Source organism: Lacerta agilis, chromosome 12 (genome assembly GCF_009819535.1).
Source record: "Lacerta agilis isolate rLacAgi1 chromosome 12, rLacAgi1.pri, whole genome shotgun sequence".
In the NCBI taxonomy this organism is placed as follows: domain Eukaryota; kingdom Metazoa; phylum Chordata; class Lepidosauria; order Squamata; family Lacertidae; genus Lacerta; species Lacerta agilis.
Genome location: NC_046323.1, coordinates 53084827 through 53111761, shown reverse-complemented (window position 1 = coordinate 53111761; position 26935 = coordinate 53084827). Strand labels below are relative to the sequence as shown.

General features: G+C 47.9%; 2 protein-coding genes across 2 annotated transcripts; both read right to left on the bottom strand.

The window, feature by feature from the left end:
* Positions 1–871: 871 nt before the first annotated feature.
* On the bottom strand, positions 872–15394 carry LOC117056149. Its single transcript, XM_033166316.1, has 4 exons — positions 15187–15394; positions 10180–10845; positions 3722–3928; positions 872–1987 (listed from the first exon to the last, which is right to left on the bottom strand). The coding sequence occupies exons 2-4, from the start codon at positions 10649–10651 to the stop codon at positions 894–896; spliced, it is 1773 nt and encodes a 590-aa protein (XP_033022207.1). The 5' UTR covers positions 10652–10845; positions 15187–15394; the 3' UTR covers positions 872–893.
* A 5047-nt stretch (positions 15395–20441) lies between these two features.
* LOC117056158 (cathelicidin-3-like) lies at positions 20442–26284 on the bottom strand. The gene is made up of 4 exons (XM_033166330.1): positions 26098–26284; positions 22972–23079; positions 22024–22107; positions 20442–20585 (listed from the first exon to the last, which is right to left on the bottom strand). Exons 1-4 carry the CDS (start codon positions 26266–26268, stop codon positions 20496–20498), a joined length of 453 nt encoding a protein of 150 aa, XP_033022221.1. The 5' UTR covers positions 26269–26284; the 3' UTR covers positions 20442–20495.
* Positions 26285–26935: the final 651 nt, after the last annotated feature.

Here is a 26935-nt window from a genome sequence, read left to right as displayed (position 1 = left end):
ATGTTTTATGGCTCTCTCCTCCTCCCAAAGTAAACTCTTTGTCCCAAATCAGAAACGATTCAGGGGAATTATTGTCAAAAGTGACCTCTAACGTTAAATATTTTTTTTTGAAGGGTTTGCTGCGAGTCTTTTCCCCAGTAACTAAAATACACAGACAAACTGGTCGGCTGCTTGTTTGCTTTTTCTTTCCAAAAAGTGTTTATAGATACATAGGCAAATCAGTCCGTTAAATGAGTTGCAGAAAATGCTCGGAACAACAGCAACTAAGGGCGTGACCCAGAATCCTACTCGTACAAAACATGTTCCGCACTTGTCCACACACACACACACACACACACACTCCATCACACGCACACTTAGTTTGTCCTTCCCAGCTAACACCCCTCTCTGCCCTTTCTTACGGCTGCCCTGGTATTAAATCCGAGAGCCGGTTGCCCACCGAATGCCCTGTCCGGCCGGCACCCTCTTCCACCGCAGAACGGCACTCGCTGGTAGGCACGGTGTTTCTTGCGGTGTATCAACAACGAGCAGCCCTCTCCCCGCCACCCATGTTTCGGTATTTGTAGATGGAGGGGACAATGCAGGCAACGTTTCTTCCGGGCGGGATGCCATAGGCCCTTGCCACTTTCCCGCACTCAAAACACCACCACCGCATGCATTCATTCATTCGCCAAGGGCCGAACAGTCGCGCACAATCGCCATTCCTTTTCAGGTCCGCCCAAGTGCAGTGTGCAACAAATCCTTATATATATCACCAAAACGTTGTCATCAGGCACACACACAAACACGCTTGCTCTCTCTGCCCTCAGCTTGCCTGCCTGCCTGGAGGAAATTCCAGAGCTCTGCACACACACAAACAACGTCTATTTGATTTAGGAACCGCCCGCTCCCCCCTAGCTGCTGGGCACAAACATCCTTCTGTGCTTGGACGTGGAGCCGCGCGGACGACCCCGGCCCCGGCGGGAGACGCCGTGGGGGCTCCGAATCGCCCTGGCCGCCTCTCCCTGGCCGCCTCTCCCCGGGTGCGGTCCAGAAAGGCCCCCTTCGGCTTTCAGAGGGAAGAAGAGAGGGGTGCACTCGAGGGATGCCTCTGGAGGTGCCGCCTCGGGTTTCAGAGGAGAGGAGGAGGTGTGGGCCGCCGGCGTGACTGTTTGCGACGCCGTCTCCTGGCGGGCCGCGGGCCTGTCCTGCTGCGCCACGGCCCTCTCTTGCCGCAAGTACCGCAGTTCGTCCCGGATGTCGGTGAGGACCCCTAGGAGCCGGAACTGGAGCTCCCTGTCACGGGCGCGCTCGTCTCGCTGCTGCGCCCTCTCCTCTTGCCACATGGCGAGCTCTTGGTGGTACAGCTGGTCCCATTGGTCCTCCATGTCCATCAGCCGCCGAATGTTAGTCCTCCAGGTCTCCCGGCCACCCTCCCGCCGGCGGGAGCACCCCACCCCCCTGGGCAAGGCCTGCGAGGCGGGTGCCTGGTCTGCGTGAGGTGAGGCAGAGGATGGCAGGGACTCCTCGGTGAGGGCCCCGGTGTGGAGAGGAGACCGGGAGTGCTGCTCCTCCTCCTCCTCCTTCTCCCACGCAGGCCCCAGAAGCCCCCGGGGCAAGGAGCCCATCTCCGCAGCCTGGCTGGCCGCCTCCTCTTCCTCCGGCTGAGAGGGGTCGAGGGAGCGGCCCAGGGCGGGGATGTCAGGGCCCCCCTCGTGGTCCCAGTCTGAGTGGGCGTCTGCGTGGCTGAGGGCATCCTCTGGCAGGGAGGCGGCCGACCCCTGAGAGTTGCACCTGCGGATAAGCATCGCGGCCTGCCGGCCGGACAACTTCGAGTCTTCCTCAGCCGACAGCCGAGCTTCCAGCGCCGCTTGAAGGCTCGTCCTGCCCTCCGCCTCCGGCCCGTCCCGATCCTCTTCCTCGGAAGCGTAGGAGACGAGGGATTCGTTTCGGAGCTGGGGGGACATGGTGGACATTTCCGGGGTCCGTAGCTCTGGTCCCGATTCGGCTACAACGAGTGAGAGGGGAGAACGACGTCAAGGCAGGAAATACAAACCTAAGACAGACACACATGCACTTTCACGCAGCTGCTGAAAACCTTTTGGTATCCACGTGTCTTAAGAATTATTGGGCAACGCCACATACACCCTGCCAGCCTGATATACATTTTGAAAGTTTGTCAACTCACTATGTATTAATATATTGTAACCAAATTTTGCACAGCGGTCCCAGAGATGAAGGAACAGGTTTCCCTCTATGTTTGGGTACTACCAGACGCCATTATGAACCTAAAATGGCAGAAGGAACCTTTTAAAAGGGCACCGATTTTTAACCGCTGGATATCAAAACGGAACAGATTATAACTGCCGAAATCAAAAGTTCTGGTTTCTTAGAACTGTCCAGCAGTGCCGGGTATGAGGCTGCAAGTTCATTCAGATAGCATTTAATTTCCTAAGCGGCTTCTAAGTGGCGTGCAAGTTTCAAACACAGTGGAAAATACGCAGCGTGGATTTATTCTTAGCCTCTAGTCTGCATCATCCGCCGCTTCCTCGGTCTCCCCCTCCAAATCCAAGAGGTGGGCAGTTAAAGACAGGCACTCATCCTGCATGAAGGCGGCTCAAAATAATGAGATCTGACCTGCTGCAGATTTCCACACCCCAGGATTTCCCAGCGGCACCTGCAGCAGGGAAGCGATGAAGCTCAGGGGCAGAGAACAAGCTCTGCACCCAGTGACCCCCCCCCCCATTGACAGGGCCTTCTCTGTGGTGGCTCCCTGTTTGCGGAAAGCCCTCCGATTCTTCTTAGAAGACACCTGAAGGCAGCCCTGTATCGGGAAGCTTTTTAAATATGTGATGCTTTTCTGTGAGTTTATAATTTATAAGAGTGGCTGCAGCGTCTCAGTCAGTTGGGTAGAATCAGGGCCATCTTAAGCATATCCGGCGCCCTGGTGCAAAGCTCACTCCTTTCCCAGGGTTTTTTGGGAGGACAGCTCTGCCGGTGGGGCTGGAGGAGGCGGGCAGCAGCTGGAGGGCAGCTCCTTGTCAGCAAACGTCCCGCTGGGGCAAGTTGTGAGACTGGCCCCCCCAAGGTCGGGACGAAGCCTGGGTGCACTCCTGGCTACTCGAGTCCAGTGGCACATTGAAATGCGATTGTTCCCCAGCGTGAAGAACGACACACACAAGCCATTAAGGCTAAACTATTTCATTGTGGATAAGATGCAGAGTGTGTCTCTGCTTGCCAGCTCAGTAAGTCAGAGCTATGCATAATGCATCTAAGCATCTCTCTCTCTCGAGCCAGAACTGAAAATGAAAGTAAAGATATACAGTAACATCACATGGTTGCGAGGAAGACGAAACAGCTGTCTTTCTCATGGGAAAAACACAACTCATACCAGCATCGCAGTTCGGTCTGTACCAATATCCTAACACTCCTCCGGCGGGGAAGAGGCGGAGACTGGCCGCGGCGCCTCCCGCCTCAGCTGGCCACTTCATGCCGCGGTGGCCATGGCAGATGGAGCTCTGGGCGCAATGCTGCTTGGCGGAGGCGGGCAAGGGTGGCAAGCTGATACCGGGAGGTGCCGCGTCCAGCCTCTGCCTCTTCCCTGGTGCCCTCCAGAACCCGGTGCCCTGGCACCCCGTGCCACTAGCCTCTATGGCTAAGACGCCCCTGGGTAGCATACAAATATTATAATTGTTGTCACTGTTATGGCCAGGCCGTTTGCAATGGCACCAGCGATACCCACCTGAGCTGCTCTGCCCTTCGCCTCTGCTGTATTCGCAAAGCATAGAGGAGGGGTCGGGGCTCTGGACCCCCACGCGAGGCACCAGGGAGCCTTCGACGTCAGGGAGAGAGGAGGGCTGCCCGTTGGTGTCAATGTAGATACTGGGGTGGTTGAGGCCCGGCTGCAAAGCTACAAAGGACTGCTTGAACGCTCCGGGGAAGAAAATCTCTGCAGGGAAAGAGAACAAGCAAAGCGTTGCATTATCCCTTGAAGTCAACGTCAGGCAGGCAGCGGTCAACAGCAGGAAGAGTCTCATAGAAAAGGTATAAACCAGGGTGGATAAAAATCAGGATCCAGAAAGCAGTGTTCCCAAAGCATTAGAGACAACTGATAGGTTTGGACAAGTAGCAGGATTTAAACTGAATAAAGCCAAAACTAAAGTATTGACAAAAAATATGATGCCATTGCAGATACAGAAATTGCAAGATCTCACTGGATTGAACTTTGTTAAAAAGGTAAAATATCCAGGGGTGAATTTGACTCCTAAGAATATAAACCTGTTCAAGGATAATTATGAAAAACTGTGGAATGAGGTTAAGAGAGACCTAGAGACATGGACTAGGTTAAAGCTATCCTTGATGGGCAGAATAGCGGCCATAAAGATGAATGTATTACCAAAGATGCTGTTTTTATTCCAAGTGATACCGATCATAGATAAATTGGATTGTTTTACAAAATGGCAAAAGGATTTATCTAAATTTATCTGGCAGGGGAAGAAGCCTAGAATAAAATATAAGATTTTGACAGACTCTAAGGAGAGAGGTGGATTTTCCTTGCCAGATCTGAGGATTTACTTTGAAGCCGCAACCTTTTGCTGGTTAAAGGATTGGTTTAAGTTAGAAAACACGGATTTTCTTGATTTAAATCAGATTTTTAAAATAAAATGCTTTTGGAGTAAAAACCTTTCTAAAGATACTTTTCTATTTAAGTACATTACAGTGGACGCTAGGATTGCAAACGTGATCCGTGCGGGAGGCACGTTCGCAACCCACAGAGTCTGCAACCCGCAGCGCCACGTCTGCGCATGGGTTGCGATTCAGCACTTCTGTGCATGCGCAAAGCATGATTTGGCGCTTCTGTGCATGCGCCGAAACCCAGAAGTAATCCGTTCCGGAACTTCTGGGTTCGGCGCGGTGCGCAACCTGAAAACGCGTAACCTGCAGCATTCGCAACATGAGGTATGACTGTATAGTCCAAAGGCTATTCATCTGGAAATAAGGATTTGTTTTAAGTTTCTCATGTGTGTTAAAACTCAGTCTAAGTTTTTTTAAAAAAAGAACTGTTTAACCACATCAGTTAACAAACATGGATACCTATGCTATAATGTTATTGTTTTAGCTAAATAAATTGTTATTAAGGAAATGATTATGTTTCTCCTTCCAATAAGGTACAGCAGAAAAGTTGTCCAAACATAAAGAGCTAACTTATTAAACCTCACCATTAATTTCATAATTACCCTGTCCATGTATTTCTAATAGTATAACCAAATCCACAATTTTTGATATTATAACTGTAAAAAACTACTCTGAAAATTTATTATTCCAAAAATGAAACTTTCATCTGTTTGTAAATATTAAGATTATACCAGCAAGAATGAGCCTTTCTGTTAAAAAAAATGATTTAAAACAAGTCTTGCTGATTATAGCAGGGGTGGCCAACTCCCAAGAGACTGCGATCTACTCACAGAGTTAAAAACTGGCAGTGATCTACCCCCATTTTGGGGGTTCAGGTCAAAGTTGTTGAGCTTCTTTAGGGAGGAGGAAAGCAACAGTGAGCTTTTTTTTTTTTTTTTTTAGGAAGGTGAGCCCTGTTTTTGGTGGTTCAGGTCATTTTAGGGGTGCAGGGCAAAGATGTTGAGCTTATTTTTAGGGGAGCCAAAGGTTTTTAGCTTCTTTGGAGGGAGCCACTGATCTACCGGTGATCTACCACAGACGTCCAGCGATCTACCGGTACATCACCATCTACCTGTTGGAAATGCCTGGACTGTTGATTATAATATTTTTGATGATTGGAATTAGAAATAATAAGAGCAACAGCTTAACTAAGTTAAGAGAAGGAAGGATATAAGAAGTTAAGATTTGGAAGATGATTTTGTAGTTGATAAGAACAAGTTTTATGATATAAGATTTGTAGACTATACCGTATTTTTCGCTCCATAGGACGCACTGGACCATAGGGCGCACCTCATTCTTAGAGGAGGAAACCCAGGAAAAAAACATTTTTCTGGTTTTCCTCCTCTAAAAGCCCTGTTTGTTTGTTGTTGTTTTTTTTTGAGGATCAGCTAAAAGTTTTGCAGCTTTTTTGCAAAGGGAAAAGCCCTGGCTTTTTTGAGGATCAGCTGAAAGTTTTGCAGCTGTTTTTGCAAAGGCAAAAGGCCTTTTTTTAGGATCAGCTAAAGGCTTTGCAGCTTTTTTGCAAAGGGAAAAGCCCTGGTTTGTTTGTTTTTTGGTGTTTTTTTTGAGGATCAGCTAAAGGTTTTGCAGCTTTTTTTGCAAAGGGGGAAAAGCAAAGCTCCTTTTGCAAAGGGGGAAAAACAAAGAGGAAAAGCCCCATTTTTATGGGGTTTAACTCACATTTCTGAAAAATCTTAAGGAAAAGGAGCCATTTCTACTGTTTCCAGACAGATAATCTAATCAGCCAGTCACATGTCCTGGGGAAACAAACAACCTCCCTCTGCAGCACATTCAACAAAGGAGGGCGGGGCTGAAAGGGAGCCTGGACTCTTATCTCTCTCCTGATCTATTTCTGATCAGCTGCTGAGCGGGGTCCTTTCAACACTCCCTTTTCTCTTTGTAAAATAAAAAGCACAATCTGCTTTTGGCTCCTGGGCAATTCAGCTCCAGGGACCACCATTCGCTCCATAAGACGCACAGGTATTTCCCCTTACTTTTTAGGAGGAAAAAAAGTGCGTCTTATGGAGCAAAAAATACGGTAATTGTAAGATTAAGATTAGATGTAAAGATTTAGATTTTACAATGTTATAAAGTTACTAAAGAAGATTTGAAATGAACGCACAAGAGAGGGCGAGAGGAGGTCCCAAGTAAGATTTGGAAGAAGTGAAGGATTTTTAAATAATTGTTGTTTTTGTGTGTGTTGGGTGTATTGTGTTGTCAATGGGATGTGGGTATTTGTAATTGGCTTAATTTGGAAAATCCAATAAACTTTTATTAAAAAAAAGGAAATGCCTGGACTATAGTGATTTAAATCGATTTGATTTAAATAAAATCCACCCTGGTATAAACTGCCACCCCCCCCCAAACGCCACACACAGACCTAGATAAATTCTTTACCCGGCAAACACAATCGAGCTCACCCAGCAATAAAGACAAACTTCTGGTCATTGGACTGTTTGCAATTAGGGAAGTCATGTAAATAAACGAATGTATTTAACAGCTTGCTCATTTCGCAGAATCGTAGAGAGCTGGAAGCAGGGTGGATTTGATTTAAATCAAACTGATTCAAACCACGATTTAAATCACTAGTCAGTAAGGCTTGATTTAAATCACAGTTTTCTACATAAAGACTAATTCTTGCTGGTATAACTTTATTATGACTTCTGTTTCAGTGTATCTGAAGAAGTGTGCATGCACACGAAAGCTTATACCAGGAACAAACTCAGTTGGTCTCTAAGGTGCTACTAGAAAGAATTTTCGATTTTATTATGCAAGTAGATGAAGATTTTTAGAATAACAACTTTTCATATTAGTTTTTTTATCCCCAGCTTAATAGGTTAATCATTCATATCTGGACAACTTTTCTGTTTTACTTAGGAAGGAGAAAAATAATCATTACCTTAATAATAGCAATTTAAATAAATTTATTAGATCCATTCCACTCCAAACAATCAGAAAAATATTGTTTCTATTCTATTCACTGAACCTCTTGAAACTTAACACTGAACGGGTTGATTCTGTATTCATAGGTTTGTAGAACAATAGGATTAAGGTCTTTTTCTCAACTCTGTTCATGTTATAACATTTTTGCTGTGAAGAAGAGGCATGTGATCTCTGCTGAGTCAAATTCAGTTTTGAGAACTGCAAAAGTAAACCGAGCATCCGTGATAATATCTTGTAGGCAGAGAAACTGCCCAATAGTCATACAAAAACCTATGGAAGAGCATAAATGACATTGTGAATGGATTAATGGAATTTATTTACCAAAAAAATTAAACATATACAGCCTTATTCTACATAATTAAAAAAAATCTAATCTTTATTTCATGATTGAATAACCTTTGGATGGTAATATATTTTCACCAAAAAGCATTTTATTTTTAAAAATGCTATTTAAATAAAAAAAATCTGATTTAAATTTTTTAAAATCCAATTTTTTGATTTTTTTTAAAAAAAACCATTGGTTTTTATCCACCCTGGCTGGAAGCAGCGTTAGGAATTCACCAGGCTCTTTTTGCTCCTGGCTATCGGCCACTTTCAACCAGGTAAAGATGCCCGGGGGCCAGAGTGGCGCCTGATTTCTCCACCACCTGGAGGTGCCTGCCCAGAGACCCTTGGATCTGGGCTGTTTTCACACACCAGCAACACACCCTGCAGAATCTGTTATATTTTATCTGTGCAACCAGAATGAATTTCAGGAACAAAAAAAAAAATACGACTTAGGAGCCGCCCGGCCCCAAAATGGCAACCAGGCATTCCGTTTTGGTGACTGCAACCCTGGTTTAAGGAGAAGAAGAGTTTGGATTTGATATCCCGCTTTTCACTACCCGAAGGAGTCTCAAAGCGGCTCACATTCTCCTTTTCCCTTCCTCCCCCACAACAAACACTCTGTGAGGTGAGTGGGGCTGAGTGACTTCAAAGAAGTGTGACTAGCCCAAGGTCACCCAGCAGCTGCATGTGGAGGAGCGGGGACGCGAACCCGGTTCACCAGATTATGAGTCCACCGCTCTTAATCACTACACCACACTGGCTCTCATTTGGCGCCTATCTTATAAACCTGAATTTCTGACATCACCCCTGACCACTGGTCCTGCTAGCTTGGGATGATGGGAGTTGTAGTCCAACAACAGCCAAGGACCCAAGTTTTGAGAAACACTGGCCTGGCAGAACAGAAAAGTTTTCAGCAAGTGTTCCAAACCTGGCACAGAAGTGCCCCTTGCTTAAATCTCTTATTGGCAGAATCCCTAATGTAATATTTTGCCTGGCGCCTAAAGGTGTATAATGAAGGCGCCAGGTGAACCTCCCTGGGGAGAGCATCCCACAGACGGGGAGCCACTGCAGAGAAGGCCCTGTTCTCGTGTTGCCACCCTCCTGACCTCTCAAGGAGGCGGCACACAAAGGAGGGCCTCAGAAGATGATCTCAGGGTCCCGGGTAGGTTCATATGGGAATAAGCGGTCCTTGAGGTATTGTGGTCCTTGAGCCATTTAAGGCTTTATAGGTCAAAACCGGCACTTTGAATTGGGCCCAGAAACTAATCGGAAGCCAGTGCAGTTGAACTAGGATCGGTGCAATATACTCAGACCGTCTTGCTTGTACAGGTGAAACTCGCAAAATTAGAATATCGTGGAAAAGTCCATTTATGTAAGCAATTGTTTTCATTAGCTACTGGAGTTTAATATATGAGATAGACTCGTGACATGCAAAGCGAGATACGTCAAGTCTTTGATTGTTATAATTGTGATGATTATGGCGTCCAGCTGATGAAAATCCCAAAGTTGAGATTGTGAATTTGGGGTTCTCATCAGCTGTACGCCATAATCATCACAATTATAACAAATAAAGGCTTGACATATCTCGCTTTGCATGTCATGAGTCTATCTCATAGAATCCTAGAGTTGGAAGAGACCCCAAGGGCCATCCAGTCCAACCCCCTGCCAAGCAGGAAACACCATCAAAGCATTCCTGACAGATGGCTGTCAAGCCTCCGCTTCAAGACCTCCAAAGAAGGAGACTCCACCACACTCCTTGGCAGAAAATTCCACTGTCCAACAGCTCTTACTGTCAGGAAGTTCTTCCTAATGTTTAGGTGGAATCTTCTTTCTTGTAGTTTGAATCCATTGCCCCGTGTCCGCTTCTCTGGAGCAGCAGAAAACAACCTTTCTCCCTCCTCTATATGACATCCTTTTATATATTTGAACATGGCTATCATATCACCCCTTAACCTTCTCTTCTCCAGGCTAAACATACCCAGCTCCCTAAGGCATCGTTTCCAGGCCTTGGACCATTTTGGTTGCCCTCCTCTGGACACGTTCCAGCTTGTCAGTATCCTTCTTGAACTGTGGTGCCCAGAACTGGACACAGTATTCCAGGTGAGGTCTGACCAGAGCGGAATACAGTGGTACTATTACTTCCCTTCTCATATATTAGTTTCACCTTTTAAGTTCAGTTACTGAAAGAAATGAACCTTTCCCCGATATTCTAATTTTTCGAGTTTCACCTGTATATAATAATAAACGGAAGCTTACCCGGGTCCAAGACGATTTCGGGCTCCAAGTCATGCGTGGGCTGCAGGAATGTGGAGGCCACCATCTTCTCCAGGGGCGTGAGGCGGGGCTTGTGGGGGGGCCCTGGCCGGTGCACTGGGGGTGGCCTCTTGGCCGTGATCTTTTTCTTGACGTCCAGCCTCAAGTCCCGCCATTTGTGCTTGAGATCGTCGATGGAGCGCTCCGTGTAACCGAGGAAGTTGACGCGGCTCTGGATCTGGGTCCAGAGTTGCTTCCGGCGGACGGGGTGAGCCCGGAACGATTCCGACCCATACAGGGCACTGAAGTGCCGCACTACATTCCAGACCAGGGTTTCCGTCTCGTCGTTGGAGAAGTTGGCTTTCCTCTTCCGTCCTGTCGCGCTGGCCTGGGCTGCGGCGGCGGCGGCGGAAGTGGAAGGGGGACAGTCAAAGCGAGGTCCCCATTTGTCCCTCTCGGCTGCGGAGGAAAACATTGGAGTCCGCGAGCCAGCGAGAGCGGGAGGAAGCAGGGGCCAGAGCGGCTGGGGGGTCCGCGGGGGCAAGGCTTACGGGCCGAGGCTTCTCCCACCCCGCAAGGAAAAGCCGGTGGGAGTCTGCGGGCGTCGTCGTCGACCGAATGAGGACTGGGGACTCGCTCCGGAGTCATGCAGTCTCGTCCCAAGGGCACCTGGAAGGGAAGGCAGAGAGTGAGATGGGTCAAGGGCAGAATGCTGCGGCACAATTGCTGACATGAGTGGTGGGCTGCAATGGTGGCTCATCTGCTACCAGGATAAGTTCAAGGTATTACTACAATGGTAGCTCAGTTTTCGAGCAGCTTAGTTCTCGAACTACTTGGAACCTGAACGCTGCGAACCCGGAAGTGAGTGTTCCGGTTTTCGAACTTTGTTTGGGAAGTCGAGCGTGCTCCATTTTGAGTCCTGAGCTTCCGTTTTTAGTGTTTCGCTGCTAATTTCCACCCTACCATTCCGAGAGAAGTCTTCCGTTTCTGACTGCAGAGCTCTGAGCTGATATTTGGAGCTCATGCTTGGTGCTTTTGTTTTTGCGATTATTTTTTTGCATTGTTTGTGTGGCGTTTTTTGTGACTGCGACTTGGGACTTTGTTTTTGTGACTGTGTGGAAGCCAGTTCAGCTGCTGATTGGTTGGTTGGTTGGTTGTGCGACTGCGGAAATGGATAAAAGCAGCAAAGGCAAGAGAACCATTGTTTATTGCTTTCGTTTTATGGATTTAGTTAAATACTAAAATCCATTTTGATATTTTTGTTTTAAGGGGTTGTTTTTAAACGTCTGGAACGGATTGGTCCATTTTGCATTACTTTCTAGGGGAAAGCATGCCTTGGTTTTGGAACGCTTTGGTTTTGGAACAGACTTCCGGAACCGATTAAGTTTGAGAACCAAGGTACCACTGTATTAGGGTATAAAGCCCTGAACAACTCAGGACCTGTTTACCTGCGAGACCGACTGCCTTACCCCATACCTGCCCATTTGATCTCCAGCAATCAGGGCCCAAACCCAAGAGCCCTCTCTCCTCTCTTGTGGCTTCCAGCAAGTGGTATTCAGAAGCATCTTTGCCTTTGCCTGTGGAGCCAGAGCATAGACACCCCAACTAGTAGCCCCCAATAGCTCTCTCCTCCTCCATGAATTTGCCCAGTCCTCTATTATTGGCATCCATTCAGGACTCCCTGGTCCTGAATGGGGTAACTGTGCCCCTGAAGGACCAGGTGCGCAGCCTGGGAGTCATTCTGGACTCACAGCTACCCATGGAGGCGCAGGTCAGTTCTGTGTCCAGGGCAGCTGTTTAGCAGCTCCATCTGGTACGCAGGCTGAGACCCTACCTTCCCGCAGACTGTCTCTCCAGAGTGGTGCATGCTCTGGTTATCTCCCTCTTGGACTACTGCCATGCGCTCTACGTGGGGCTACCTTTGAAGGTGATCCGGGAACTGCAATTAATCCAGAATGCGGCAGCTAGACTGGTGACTGGGAACGGCCGCCGGGACCACATAACACCGGTCCTGAAAGACCTACATTGGCTCCCACTACGTTTCTGAGCACAATTCAAAGTGTTGGTGCTGACCTTTAAAGCCCTAAACGGCCTTGGTCCTGTATACCTGCAGGAGCATCTCCACCCCCATCGTTCAGCCCGGACACTGAGGTCCAGCGCCGAGGGCCTTCTGGCGGTTCCCTCACTGCGAGAAGCCAAGCTACAGGGAACCAGGCAGAGGGCCTTCTCGGTAGTGGCGCCCGCCCTGTGGAACGCCCTCCCATCAGAGGCCAAAGAGATAAACAACTACCTGACATTTAGAAAATACCTGAAGGCAGCCCTGTTTAGGGAAGTTTTTAATCTGTGGTATTTTAATGTATTTTAATATTTGTTGGAAGCTGCCCAGAGTGGCTGGGGAGACCCAGCCACATGGGCGGGGTACAAATATTATTATTATTATTATTATTATTATTATTATTATTATTATCCAATTTGGCAGCCATCACACCTTCCTGTGGCAGGCAGTTCCATAGTTTAACTACGCTCTGTGCAAAGGAGGACTTCCTTCTCTCAGTCCTGAATCTTCCAACATTCGGATGTTCACAAGTTCTAGCATTATGAGAGAGGGAGAGGGAAACAGACGCATGCAACAGAGGACTCGTACACACTTCGCTGACTCTGTGCTTAGAAAGCACGGGTGCAAACAGTTTTCAGTTTGCCTGCCCCGGGGAAAACCCTCTCTTTTACCAATGAATCGGGGCTCCGATTCAGCAGTAAAGAGTGAGTTTTCCCGGGGGGGAAACAGCAAGAAGGGAAGATTTCCTCATGCAGTACACACCACTGATATCCGGCACTCATTGCCACCGTGACTGCAACATATACAAAATCAGTGGCAGGAGAAATGCTCTTTCTCTTTTAACCTATTGGGCTTTGGAAATGAGCGGAGAGTTCTGAGGAACTCAGAGCCCTACGCTGTTTTTCTTACATTTTAGGCATTTCCACAAAACCTTTTAAAACGACCACTCTATTCCTCTGCATGTATGAATGCCGTTAATGGCCTCCAGTCTGCAGCTGTACTGGAATGTTTTAAAAAAGATGCTTTTATTGTTCTGGCCACTTGCTGTTTGCCACCCCGAGTTCCTTCAGGAGGAAAGGTGGGGTAGAAATTCAAAAAGAGCCAGAGTAGAAGCACATTTCATATCAAATGCCCGTGGTAAGCCAATACAGATTTTTCCATTCAGATGTCCGATACAGGAAAAACACAGAGGAAGTCTGCAAAGAGTACACACTGGCTAGAAAGTTAAGAAAGAACCAGACAGCTCAGCGGGACTTGCTTCTGAGCAAAAGGTAGACAACACCGGCTATCTGATGAGTATCCATTTAGATTTGTTTGCCGAGAGATTAAATGGCTGCTTCAAAGGTAAAGAGCCTCAGCTCAGGGGCAGAGTATGCAGCGTCTCCAGGTAGGAATGGGGAAATTTCCCTGCCTGAAACCCAGGAGAGCCACTGCCTGTCACAAAATCATAGTGTTGGAAGGGGACCTCAAGGGTCATCTAGTCCAGCCCGCTGCAATGCAAGAATCTTCTGCCCAACAAGGGGCTCGAACCCATGACCCTACGAGTAAACTTTAGACTCCTTGGGTAGCTCAAATCAGTAGAGCAAAAAGCTCTTCATCTCAGGGTCAATTTTGGGGGGGAACAGTTGCAAGACCTCCCAGCATGGGATTGAATCTCAGCTGAAAATAGCACCCCAGGCCTCCTCCAGCATCAACCCACAACCAGCAACAGGGTTTTGTGTTTACACTTGGGCCTCATTGCCTCCTCATACAGGGGGAACGGGAGGCCCAAACGCTCCCTGGATCCGGTTCAGGCCTCCCCTCTGCTTCCCAAAAGATTAACAAGGAAACAAAAATCTCCCCGCCGGAGAGGCGTGTCCACTCCGGATCCAGATTTCATTTTGCTGCCTGCACACACATGTGCCAATTCGGATTCACTCCCGGGCGCTTGAGGGCCAAAACGGTGCGCCACCGTTTCTTTCCCCGCGTGGCACTGGCCCCGGGATCCTACTGGGGGGTGGGGGTGGCGGCTAGGAAGGACCTCCAAGATCGGATCGCGTTGTCCTTAAGCGCAACCGGACAGAAGCCGTTTGCAGTAACTAAACGGAAAAAAGCTCCTTTGTGCGGAGTTGCGCCCTAGCCTACCCCTTTCCGCACAGAAGGGAAATTAATAATGGCACATGCAGAAATTAAGAAGATCTCCATTGCAAGGCTCCCCTTCCTCGGCCACGCGGAGCCCGCTCAGCACGCATCTAATTCGGATTTAAAACCACCCAAGCCGGAGAGGGATGCGGAGCAGGGGGCGCAATCCGTCCGAGTTCCAGCGGCCTGGTCCATTTCAAAAGGTCCTTCAGCCTGCAGAGATGACCACCGAAGGACAATAGACGCCGCCACATCTTAGTTCGGCGCCTGCGGAAGGGTGCGCGCGCGCGCGCGCGGAAGGATGGGGGGGGGGTATGGAGTTGTTTACAACTCTTGCCTGCCCGATCCGGATCCGGATCCCACCCCCAACCCCGCGCCTGCACCAGGGGCTGCATGCAAGACCCGCGATCCCGCCCACCTTTGGGGTTTGGGGAAAATCCAACAACGAAAAAAAGGAGAGATCAAACCACGTCGCGCGCTTCCAAACTCCCGGCTCTCCCCGAAAAGGCCGCGGATCCGGTGCGGAAACTCACGCGGGAGCGAGCGAGCTGCCGTGCTCGGCCCAGGGGCCTTGCTTCCGAGGAGGCGCGCGGGGACCCCAGAGTCGCCAGCGGAGGGCGAGCGAAGGCGCCGCGCGCGCGCGAACAAAACCGCGCGCTCTGCGCAACGCGGATCCGGGCAGGGGCGGAGGTTGCGCAGGAGCGGAGGGAGCGAGAGAGGAGGAGGAGTAGGAGCCGCCCTCGTGCTCGCTTCTCCCTCGACCCCGGCAGCAACTCCCCGGGCCCCTGGGCGGCGTGGGAACCGCAGCCTCTCCAAGCGCCCCCCTTCCTTACCCGCGCGCAAAGCTCCTTGTCTCCGCGGGCGCGCCAGCTTCCCCGCCGCCTGCGCGTCTCCTCCTGCGCGCCCCCAACGCTGGGCGGAGGGATGCGCGCGTCTCCCTTCGCCCGCGCCGCCTTCTTTGGCTCTCGCCTTAATGGCTCCTCCCGACTCCGCGCGTCGAGGAGGCGCAGGAACCAGGCGGCGGCGCTTCCTCTTGCGCCCAGCCGCGGCCGCCACTTGCCGCTGCCCTCTGCTGGATCCGGAGGGGCCTGGAGGTTTCCGCCGATGCTTTGGCCCGCCCCCCACCCCTCACCTTGGCTCCCGGCACTCTGGGTGCCCCGAGGAGACTTCACACGATACGCGGGTGCGCGGATCATACACTCGAAGATTCGGAAGGGGCACCGAGGGTCATCTAGTCCAACCCCATGCAATGCAGGAATCTCAGCTAAAGCATCCATGACAGCCTGGATAGCTCAGTTGGTTAGAGCATGGCGCAGATAAAGGCCAAGGTTTGCAGGTTCGATCCCCATATGGGGCTGCTGCATATTCCTGCATTGCAGGGGGTTGGACTAGATGACCCTGTGGGGTCCCTTCCAGCTCTACAATTCTATGATCTATGACAGGTGGCCATCCAACCTCTGCTTGAAAGCCTCCAAGGAAGGAGAGGCCATCACTGTTCCTCCCTCAAACAGCTCTTGCTGTCAGAAAGTTCTTCCTGATGTTGAGTTGGAATCTCCTTTCTTGCCACTTGAAGTCATTAGTTTGGATCCTGCCCTCCAGAGCTGGAGAAAACAAGCTCCCCCCCCCCCTTCCATGTCACAGCACGGATGCTGGATTTTATTTTTATTGCGTGTATTATTATTATTATTATTATTATTATTATTATTATTACTGTTTATTCAGATTTTATTTGATTATACATATGACTATATATTCAGTTAACCAAAATATAAACATAACATTCATGTATAACATTTAACTTGTTAATTTCCTTGTTGTTTCTTATTTGGTAATGTTTTCTTCTAAAATAAACCATTTTAACATCACAATACCAGCTTTCCTTGTTTGATTTATATACCACCTTTAAATAAAGGTGTGTATTTTTTTTTAATGTCGCACACACCATCCTCGGAATCTTTTGAAAAAGTGCAGTATATAAATTGAATAAATAAAGAATATAAGTGACAATGCTAGAAGTCTCTGAGCCCAGATGGGTGAACTGGAGTGTTTGGTCTCAGAGGACCAAGGGAAAAAAAACACACCAAGAACTCTGGCCAATATGTTTCAATAGTGAGAGTAGTCCCTACTCGCAAATCAATAGTAAATTATAACAAAAACTAATCCATTCAAATACATATATTCAGACAGAGATTACAAACTCAAACAGAGATTACAAACTCAAACTCACAGGGATATGTACAACACAATAATCTGTTACACTATTGGAAATGAGAGTCTTTGAATAGAGGCAAGTTCATGTTAGTCCATAGTCAGGTTTGATATGAAGATCTTAGTTTCAATTATAGAGCAGAAGTCAGAAGTCAGTTATGGATCAGAAACCAGGACAGGGCCCTATTTTGATGTATTCACCTTCAGCAGCTAAGTTTTAAAGGGTCGTATAAGTTTGAAGAAATTGTATAAGTATATTCTGTTATTTTCTACGTTTCTCAGAGAAAAGCTCAAGATGCACGTTGATCTTCACACACTTAGTTGTTATCTCTGAGAAACGTAGAAAATAACAGGATATACTTATACGATCCGGGGTCTGGATCCGGCCCAATCGCTTTCTAAATCTGGCCCATGCATGGTTTGTGAATCAGCGTGTTTTTACATGAGTAGAATGTGTGCTTTTATTTAAAATGCATCTCTGGGTTATTTGTGGGGCATAGGAATTCATTCATTCCCCCCCTTCAAAATATAGTCTGGCCCCCACAAGGTCTGAGTGGCAGTGGAACGGCCCCCTGCTGAAAAAGTTTGCTGACCCCTGGTGTGTAGGGTTTACTCCTGAGTCTTTTCTTCTGCCAAAGGTATCCTTCTAGAGGTTTGGATCAGAGTTTCCCCCCTCCTAGATGGGCTCCCTTTCCAGGTGGACGAGCCCCACCTGCCCGTCAATTCCCGGAAACCGCCTTGTTGACTGTCGGACTCGGACCCACTCTTGGTCTCCAATCTGCTCGAGTCCAAGTTTCCATCTTTCTCTTTATAGGGCTAGGAAATCCTTGGCCCTCCAGATGTTGCCGAACGACAAACCACATCGCCCCCAGCCAGCATGGCCAGTGGTCAGGAAGGATGGGAGCTGCAGTTCAGCAACATCTAGGACCAGATGATCCCAGAACCTGATTTATTTATTGATTATTAAAACTTCAATGCTGTCACTTTCTAGAATGACCTCCAGGTGTCACCATAAGCCCACCTCTTAAACCGAGCTTCTGCTGGCATTATCCCTCAAAAACATCAGGTTGCCAGCTGATTTTCCCAAGCAGCGCAGCTGTGCTTTTAACACCTGCATTAAAAAAATATGAAAGGCACAAATACAGGATGGGTGACACCTGGCTTGAGAGCAGTACATGTGAAAAGGATCTAGGAGTCTTGGTAGACCACAAGCTTGACATGAGTCAACAGTGTGATGCAGCAGCTAAAAAAGCCAATGCAGTTCTGGGCTGCATCAATTGGAGTATAGCATCTAGATCAAGGGAAGTAATAGTACCACTGTATTCTGCTCTGGTCGGACCTCACCTGGAATACTGTGTCCAGTTCTGGGCACCACAGTTCAAGAAGGATATTGACAAGCTGGAACGTGTCCAGAGGAGGGCAACCAAAATGGTCAAAGGCCTGGAAACGATGCCTTATGAGGAACGGCTTAGGGAGCTGGGTATGTTTAGCCTGGAGAAGAGAAGCTTAAGGGGTGATAGGATAGCCATGTTCAAATATATCAAAGGATGTCAGATAGAGGAGGGTGAAAGGTTGTTTTCTGCTGCTCCAGAGAAGCGGACACGGGGCAATGGATTCAAACTACAAGAAAGAAGATTCCACCTAAACATTAGGAAGAACTTCCTGACAGTGAGAGCTGTGGAATTTGCTGCCAAGGAGTGTGGTGGAGTCTCCTTCTTTGGAGGTCTTTAAGCGGAGGCTTGACAGCCATCTGTCAGGAATGCTTTGATGGTGTTTCCTGCTTGGCAGGGGGTTGGACTGGATGGCCCTGGTGGTCTCTTCCAACTCTATGATTCTATAAATACAGTGGTACCTTGGTTCTCAAACTTAATCTGTTCCAGAAGTCTGTTTGACTTCCGAAATGTTATGAAACCATGGCACGGCTTCTGATTGGTGCAGGTGCCCCAGAACAGCAACATCAGACGTTCAGCTTCCGAAAAAAACGTTTGTAAACCAGTTTTTGGTGTTTGGGAACCAAGGTGTTTGAGAACCAAGGTACCACTATTATTTACAAATATAAAGGCAGAACATTTGATGAAGAGAGACTATCAGTTACCCACAGGAAGAGGATATGTAAACCTCAAGATGCTTTCAGTTAGCTGCATCTTTTTTGAGCACAGTGGTCCTTGATTATTATCCTCATGAATATGTTTGACTCTCTGACACGAATCTGCTGCAGAGCCAGACACAGAGAGGAGGGGAAATCAGGATTTCCAGAGAAGGTGTCCTGGCCCTCCCCCACCAGACAGAGAAGTCAAGCTCACAGCCCTCGCTCTGCCAGATTTTGTCTGCGTTATTTGTTCATCGTAATCACTTCCAGTCGAAAATTTCTGGAGAACATCCGAGTGAGAAAAGCTAACTTGGAGACCATGCTGCGAGTCGAAGCAGCAGACTGCAGCCACTGGATGGTCACTGTTAGGTAGTAGGTGGACACAGCAGACGACACAGTGATTTTCATGCAGCTCTTGTTTATTCTCAGGCTGGAGCAGAAGTGATCTGAAGGGCTCAGCAGCCTGCTTATATAGAACTCAGCTACAAGCCACAGTAACAACTTTCTGTAGTTACCCAATCCCTGAACGTCACTTTCAAGCCTTCATTTGCATGTGCGGACCTGAGTGAAAACTGCAGCAGAATGAACTATATACACACACCCCTAGTGGCCTAGGGTGAGAACTTCAATACATAACAGTCACAATATGTATGTGGATGTCCAAATAAGGGGAGATGTAGGAATCTCTGGGTTAAACCACAGAGCCTAGGGCTTCCTGATCAGAAGGTCGGTGGTTTGAATCCCCACAACATGAGTAGAATGTGTGCTTTTATTTAAAATGCACCTCTGGGTTATTTGTGGGGCATAGGAATTCGTTCATTTTTTTCCTTCAAAATGTAGTCCGGCCCCCCACAAGGTCTGAGGGACAGTGGACCGGCCCCCTGCTGAAAAAGTTTGCTGACCCCTGTACCTATTCAACAACAACAACAACAACAACAACAACAACAACAACAATAATATTTATACCCCACCCATCTCACTGGCTTGCCCCAGCCACTCTGGGCAGCTTCCAACATGTATAAAAACTTGATAAAACATTAAAAAAACTTCCCTGTCTAGGGCTGCTTTCAGATGTCTTCTAGAGGTTGTCTAGTTACTTATCTCCTTGGCTTGGGGGTCGCATAACTCCATACCTTCCAACATTTCTCCGATGGAAATAGGGATGTCCTAAGGAAAACCAGGTGGCGCTGTGGTCTAAACCACTGAGCCTAGGGCTTGCCGATCAAAAGGTCGGCGGTTCGAATCCCCGCAATGACGGGGTGAGCTCCTGTTGCTCGGTCCCAGCTCCTGCCAACCTAGCAGTTCGAAAGAACGTCAAAGCGCAAGTAGATAAATAGGTACCGCTCCGGCGGGAAGTTAAACGGCGTTTCCGTGCGCTGCTCTGGTTCGCCAGAAGTGGCTTAGTCATGCTGGCCACGTGACCCGGAAGCTGTACACCGGCTCCCTCGGCCAGAAAAGCGAGATGAGCGCCACAACCCCAGAGTTGTCCGCGACTGGACCTAACGGTTAGGGGTCCCTTTACCTTTAGGAATCTGGAGATCTGGAGATCTGTTTTTGCGTTTCTTACTTACAGCCCAAGCCTTAATTTGTGCAACCACTAATATCAGAAGCGCATCTGTCGCAACCGGGCACAATCTACGAAGCAAAAGAACTAGAGACTGCAAAATATCAGAATCCATATATTTTTTAATATTCTGCTGCAACTGAGTTTGGGAGACGGCAGCTGCATAAGCAAAAACAAGATCTACAAAGGGGAGCTTTCTAAAGCTTGCCTTCTTCCTTATCCTTAGGGAATCTTCAGCGTTTCTGCTCTTCTTCTTCCGTCCTGGACGACGTCTTTCCCCATTAATTATTGTTATTGCCCCAGAATTTAAACCCTCTGCCGAGTCCTCTCAAGAGTCCGCCGAGAAATCGGAATCTGGTGACGGGTGTAGGCTGGCAAGAAGGCATAAATGCAGAATGTTAGCCTGGGACATCAGTGGTAGAGCATATTGGGCCAGGGCTGGGGAAAGACTTGTGCCTGAATGTGTTGACTTGAATTCCTCTAGCGCAGGGGTAGGCAACCTAAGGCCCGTGGGCTGGATGCGGCCCAATTGCCTTCTCAATCCGGCCCATGGAAGGTCCGGGAATCAGCGTGTTTTTACATGAGTAGAATGGGTGCTTTTATTTAAAATGCATTTCTGGGTTATTTGTGGGGCCTGCCTGTTGTTTTTAGATGAGTAGAATGTGTGCTTTTATTTAAAATGCACCTCTGGGTTATTTGTGGGGCCTGCCTGGTGTTTTTACATGAGTAGAATGTGTGCTTTTATTTAAAATGCATCTCTGGGTTATTTGTGGGGCCTGCCTGTTGTTTTTACATGAGTAGAATGTGTGCTTTTATTTAAAATGCGTCTCTGGGTTATTTGTGGGGCCTGCCTGGTGTTTTGACATGAGTAGAATATGTGCTTTTACAGTGGTGCCCCGCTAGACGAAAATAATTCGTTCTGCAAGTATTTTCGTCTAGCGGGTTTTTCGTCTAGCGAAGCGGCAATGTAAACCGCGGTTTTCACTAGACAAAAAAAAAAAATCGTCTTGCGAGGCAGCCCCTTAGACTTTTTCGTCTTGCGGGGCAGCCTTCCACTAGACGAATGCCTTCGTCTAGCGAGTTTTTCGTCTAGCGAGGCATTCATCTAGCGGGGCACCACTGTATTTAAAATGCATCTCTGGGTTATTTGTGGGTCCTGCCTGGTGTTTTGACATGAGTAGAGTGTGTCCCTTTATTTAAAATGCATCTCTGGGTTATTTATGGGGCATAGGAATTCATTCATTTCCCTCCCACCCCAAAAATAATAATAATCCAGCCCACCACATGCTCTGAGGGACAGTGGACCAGCCCACAGCTGAAAAAGGTTGCTGACCCCTGCTCTAGAGGCACCTAAGATTGCAAGCACAAACCCTCCAAGTGCCCCTATTTTCCAGGGACAGCCCCAGATTTACAGAAGCCCAGTCCCAGTTTCTGATTTGATCCTGGAATGTCCCACTTTTCCTTAGGAGAATTGTTGGAGGGTATGGAGTTTACGCACCCCTGGTGAGAAGGAGATAAATAACTACACAGCCTTCCAAAGACACCTGAAGGCAGTCCTGTATAGGGAAGTTGTTCAATGTTTTATTACGTTTTTATATACGGAAGCCGCCCAGAGTGACTTGGGCAACGCAGTCAGATGGGGCAGAGTATAAATTATTGTTATGATGATGATGATGATGATGATGATGGAATAGGACGTCCCTATTTTCATCGGAGAACTGTTGGAGGGTGTGCTATCCTGCCCCCTTGGATAGGAAACCGCTGCTCTCCCTTGCCAGCCGCTTGGCATTATCCGAATGGAAAACGTACCTTCCGAACCGCAGCATCGCATGTGACGACGATAACAGAATTTGCCTGCTGGTTAGAGAAGTACCCAGAGCAATCTTTCACCAGCTGCGAAGATGAGAGGAAAGGGTTAATCCTCTAGGAAGGCATCCTTTTCAGAAATTCAGGCACCCTCTGCTAAGAACCTGGTGCTCTCCACGTTTTGTGAACTACAACTCCCCATTTTTTTTTCGAAAAAAAATTTCCCCCCCCAAAATTGTTGCTTGATAATTTGTCACCCCCTACATTATGTAACCCGGGGCGGCCCTGTTAGAGATTTCAAATTGCCTACGTGCAGAAATTCAGCTGTCCATCTTCAAGCAATTACCAGTTGGCAGAAAGCCCAGATCTGCTCTCTCTCTAGACCCTTAGCAACGACCTGTGATTGGTCAGTGAGTTCCTAAAGAGTGAGCTCTGTGTGAGAGCTTGTTAGTATGGTTAGTGGTTAGTGTTGGTTGTGTTAGTGTGGAGAAAGTGGTCAGTGTAGAGAGAGAGAGACAGTGAGGAAAGATTTTATGTTTTGTTTCTTTTATTTGTAAAGTCTGTACATAGTAACTTATGGATACTAGTTGTTTCAATAAATACTGTATATAGTTATCCAGTGAGTTGCTGAGTTCCTGCGTTGTGCTGTCCAGTTAATTACACAACAGCCAGAAGCTTCCAGAAAAGTCTGCGGTTAACTCTGCTGTGTCCAGGAATACGTTATACTCCTGACACTAAATCTTAAGAGGCCCCCCCCTGCCCCCTTGCTACACCCCTGCTACCAAATAACGACCAGGAGCCTCCCCCTGACACACGCCTGAGATTTGGGGAAGGGGGAGAACAGGGTTTCCAGGCAGGCCTTGTCTTGAGCCACCAAACCCGTTATTTTGTTAAGGGGCAATGGAAATAAAGTTTTTGCAATGGCTTTAATCTGCCTCAGCACTTCCTTACCCCGTCAGGTTTGAAGTCACATTGCTCCGCGGCCGCTCCTCCTGAGGTTGGGCACACCGTCTCTTGAATGGTGAAGTTCAGCCGCTGAAGATTTCCAGAGCTTGAATTCTGAGCGGAAAAATTAAAAGCGAAACGAGAGCCACGGGGTTGTGGCGGTTAGAGTGTCAGAACAGGACTTGCAGGGGCTGGGTTCAAATCCCCACTCGGCCATGAATCTCGCTTGGGGCCAACCACTGTCTTCACTCAGCCTAACCTACCTCACAGGGTTGTTGTTGTTGAGGAGGGAGAGAACCACCTATGTCACACCAAGCTCCTTGGAAAGAAAGGTGGGAAATATAAACTAAGAAAATATGTAACAGGAGCAACATGCCTCGCGTGAGGAAGTTTGCCTTTGGATCTGTCCCTCAGCGGCAGAGCACCTGCTTGGATAAATAATAATAATAATAATAATAATAATAATAATAATAATAATAATAATAAATTTATTATTTCTACCCTGCCCATCTGGCTGGGTTTCCCCAGCCACTCTGGGCAGCTCCCAACAGAACACTAAAAACAGAATGAAACTTCAAACATTAAAAACTTCCCTAAACAGTGCTGCCTTCAGATATCTTCTAAAAGTCAGGTAGTTGTTTATTTCCCTGGCATTTGAAGGGAGGGTGCCACCACCGAGAAGGCCCTCTGCCTGGTTCCCTGTAACCTCACTTCTCGCAGGGAGGAAACCGCCAGAAGGCCCTCGGAGCTGGACCTCAGTGTTTGAGCTGAACGATGGGGGTGGAGAGGCTCCTTCAGGTATCAACTTGGGCCCAGTGCTTTTTATTTTTCTAAAAAAATGTTTAGGGGTACTCTCAATTTGACTCAAGAGAATCACCATTTTATAGTCCAAATCGGGGGAAATAAATACAGTCAATGGACAAAAGTACAAAGATTCACAAAATGTTTAGGGGTATGCGTCCCCCCTGCGTCCCCCAGGAAAAAAGCACTGCTTGGACCAATCGATTTTCCCAAAGTGCATAGAGAGGCATGTGTTTATATGTGTATATCCTGCCTTTTGCACATTTTTTGCATAAACCGTTTACACCAGTATTACCTGCAGCAATTACAGGTAGAGTGGCCAAACCTCTCCTCCTCTCCCGCAAAGCCCTGCTGCCGTGTCTTAAAAAGCAGCCCGACAGGCAGAAACTAAACAGGTGAAGCTTTTTCATCACCATGTCAGGAAAAGCTTTTCCTCTTTAATTTCTGGCTGACGGGGTGCGGCCAAAGGCACGAGGTCCAGTTTAAAGGTTGGGAATCCTAAGGGTGACTCTGAGCCATTGCTGCATGCGAATGCCAAAAAATGTGTCCTTTATACTCAGACAATTATGATCAGAACAAAATAAAATAAAAAATTCTTTCCAGTAGCACCTTAGAGACCAACTAAGTTTGTTCTTGGTATGAGCTTTCGTGTGCATGCACACAAAAGCTCATACCAAGAACAAACTTAGTTGGTCTCTAAGGTGCTACTGGAAAGAATTTTTTATTTTATTTTGTTTTGAATATGGCAGACCAACACGGCTACCCACCTGTAACTGGAATTATGATCAGTTTCAGGGGAACAGGGGCAGACCCATCTGACTCCCCTATGATGCAAACTCGCAGCATTTGGGATTTTTCAGTTTTGAGAAAAGATAAGGAGCAACGATTGAACTTTGTAAATTTTTGCATAGCATGGAGAAAGCGGATAGAGATTTTTTATTCCCCTCCAGTGTAACACTGGAACTCACAGGCATCCAATTAAAGCTGAATGTTGGAAGAATGGAGGAAAGACAGAGTTCCTTTACACAGTGCATAGTTAAACTATGGAACTCCCTCCCACTGGAGGCAGCGATGGCTAGCAACTTAAAGGTAAAGGGACCCCTCAAAGTTGGGTCCAGTCGCGGACGACTCTGGGGTTGCGGCGCTCATCTCGCTTTATTGGCCGAGGGAGCCGGCGTACAGCTTCCGGGTCATGAGGCCAGCATGACAAAGCCGCTTCTGGCGAACCAGAACAGCGCACGGAAACGCCGTTTACCTTCCCGCGGGAGTGGTACCTATTTATTTACTTGCACTTTGACGTGCTTTCGAACTGCTAGGTTGGCAGGAGCAAGGACCGAGCAATGGGAGCTCACCCCATCACAGGGATTAGAACCGCCGGCCTTCTGATCGGCAAGCCCTAGGCTCTGTGGTTTTACCCACAGCGCCACCTTAGGTGTCCTTAAAAGAGGATTAGATAAATTCATGGAGGAGGAAGCTACTGATGGCTACTAGCCAAGAAACCGCAGGAGGGGAGAGGGCTTTTCAAATCGGGTTTCCCACGGGCATCTGGTCAGCCACTGTGAGAAAAGGATGCTGGACTAGATGGGCCATTGGCCTGATCCAGCAGGCAGGGGCGTAGCAAGTGGGGGCATAGGGGGCGGTTTGCCCCACATTCCATAATGGAGGGGGTGACAAATTATCAAGGAACAATTACTGCCCTACTATGGCGGTTCATAAAAAACTTTTTTTAAAAAATAAATGCCTGCTCCAAAGGTCTTATCTTACTATACTAGGGATTATATAGCTATATATGAAATTTCATGCATACCGGTTAATATCTTGACCCTCCTCTACCAAAATAGCTGTTCACTTGGCTGTTTTCCTATGTTGTGAAATTTCAGTTCAGTGGAGCACTTACTGCTCCCAACCCTAACCCTGTGGAAAGCCATCTAATTAGACTTTAATTTGATTCTGAGATGTTTTTAGGAGGTAATTTAATTATTGTTTGATTTTTATACCAATGTTATGTACCTTATGTTAGCCACCCTGAGCCCGACTTCGGCCGGGGAGGGAGGGATATAAATAAAAGGTTTTTTATTATTATTACTTGTTATTATTCCTTTGTAAGAAAATATGAAATAACGTAAAAGCATTTTTGCAAGGGTGGGGAATCAATGGGGGGGGGGTGACAATAAATTTTCCGTACCGGGTACCACCTGACCTTCCTACACCTCTGCCAGCAGGCTCTTCTTTTGGTCCTAAGTGGGAATAGTTATTTTCAGTCCTAGCTCTGAGCCAGATGTGCAGCAGAATTGGCTATGGACCCTCCCTCCCTCTCCCATCCTTACTCACCAATCTTGGCAGCTGTGCTGCATCCAGGAGGCGGAAGGCATTTTGGACCTGGGGCCCTTGGTTGTAGAAGTAGACGGCCTGGGCAAGAGCCTCCTGGAAGCCCCCCGGAGTCCCCTGGGGTTGAGCCGTGGCCAGGCTGATCAGAAGCAGGACGCCCCAATAGCTCGCCATTTTCAGCCCTGGGTTCAAGGCCGGGGAGTTCTGAAGGTTGCCCTGGCAAGGATGCTGTTTTTTATAGGGGCTGCGGAGCCGTTGGCTCAGAGGGACCCAGGGAACGGGAGCTTCCTCAAACCTGTGGTTTCGCCCCCCCTGCCCGCCCCACATACATCTGCAGATAGATTGGCCCATATTCAGACGTGGGCTGCAAACGGCATAAAGCGTTATTTCAGGGTGGGTTTTTTTTTTGAGGGGAGACCGTTGGGTGCAAGAGGTGCATGGAACATTTCAAAGGTCTGGGATATCTTTTGAAAAGAGAGTGCTTTATTTATTTACTTTGTGTGGGGTTTCTCTAAATATAATTTTTATTACATTTTCTGTTTTACAGTTTAGAATATTCATTTTGACAACCTTAAAATATCCATGACTTCCCTTCTCCACTTCCCTTGGCTCATTTTGCATATCATAAATCACTGCATATTTTGTTGTTGTTGTTCAGTCGTTCAGTCATGTCCGACTCTTCGTGACCCCATGGACCAGAGCACGCCAGGCACGCCTATCCTTCACTGCCTCTCGCAGTTTGGCCAAACTAATGTTAGTAGCTTCAAGAACACTGTCCAACCATCTCATCCTCTGTCTTCCCCTTCTCCTTGTGCCCTCCATCTTTCCCAACATCAGGGTC

Coding starts and splice junctions, on each gene's coding strand:
- LOC117056149 (XM_033166316.1), bottom strand. CDS start 10,651: ATGTTTTCCTCCGCAGCCGAGAGGGACAAATGGGGACCTCGCTTTGAC. Junction 3,929..10,179: donor CGAAATCGTCTTGGACCCGG/GTAAGCTTCCGT, acceptor CTTTCCCTGCAG/AGATTTTCTTCCCCGGAGCG. Junction 1,988..3,721: donor CGAAGGGCAGAGCAGCTCAG/GTGGGTATCGCT, acceptor CACTCGTTGTAG/CCGAATCGGGACCAGAGCTA.
- LOC117056158 (XM_033166330.1), bottom strand. CDS start 26,268: ATGGCGAGCTATTGGGGCGTCCTGCTTCTGATCAGCCTGGCCACGGCT. Junction 23,080..26,097: donor CAGCACAGCTGCCAAGATTG/GTGAGTAAGGAT, acceptor TTTTCCGCTCAG/AATTCAAGCTCTGGAAATCT. Junction 22,108..22,971: donor GTGACTTCAAACCTGACGGG/GTAAGGAAGTGC, acceptor TCATCTTCGCAG/CTGGTGAAAGATTGCTCTGG.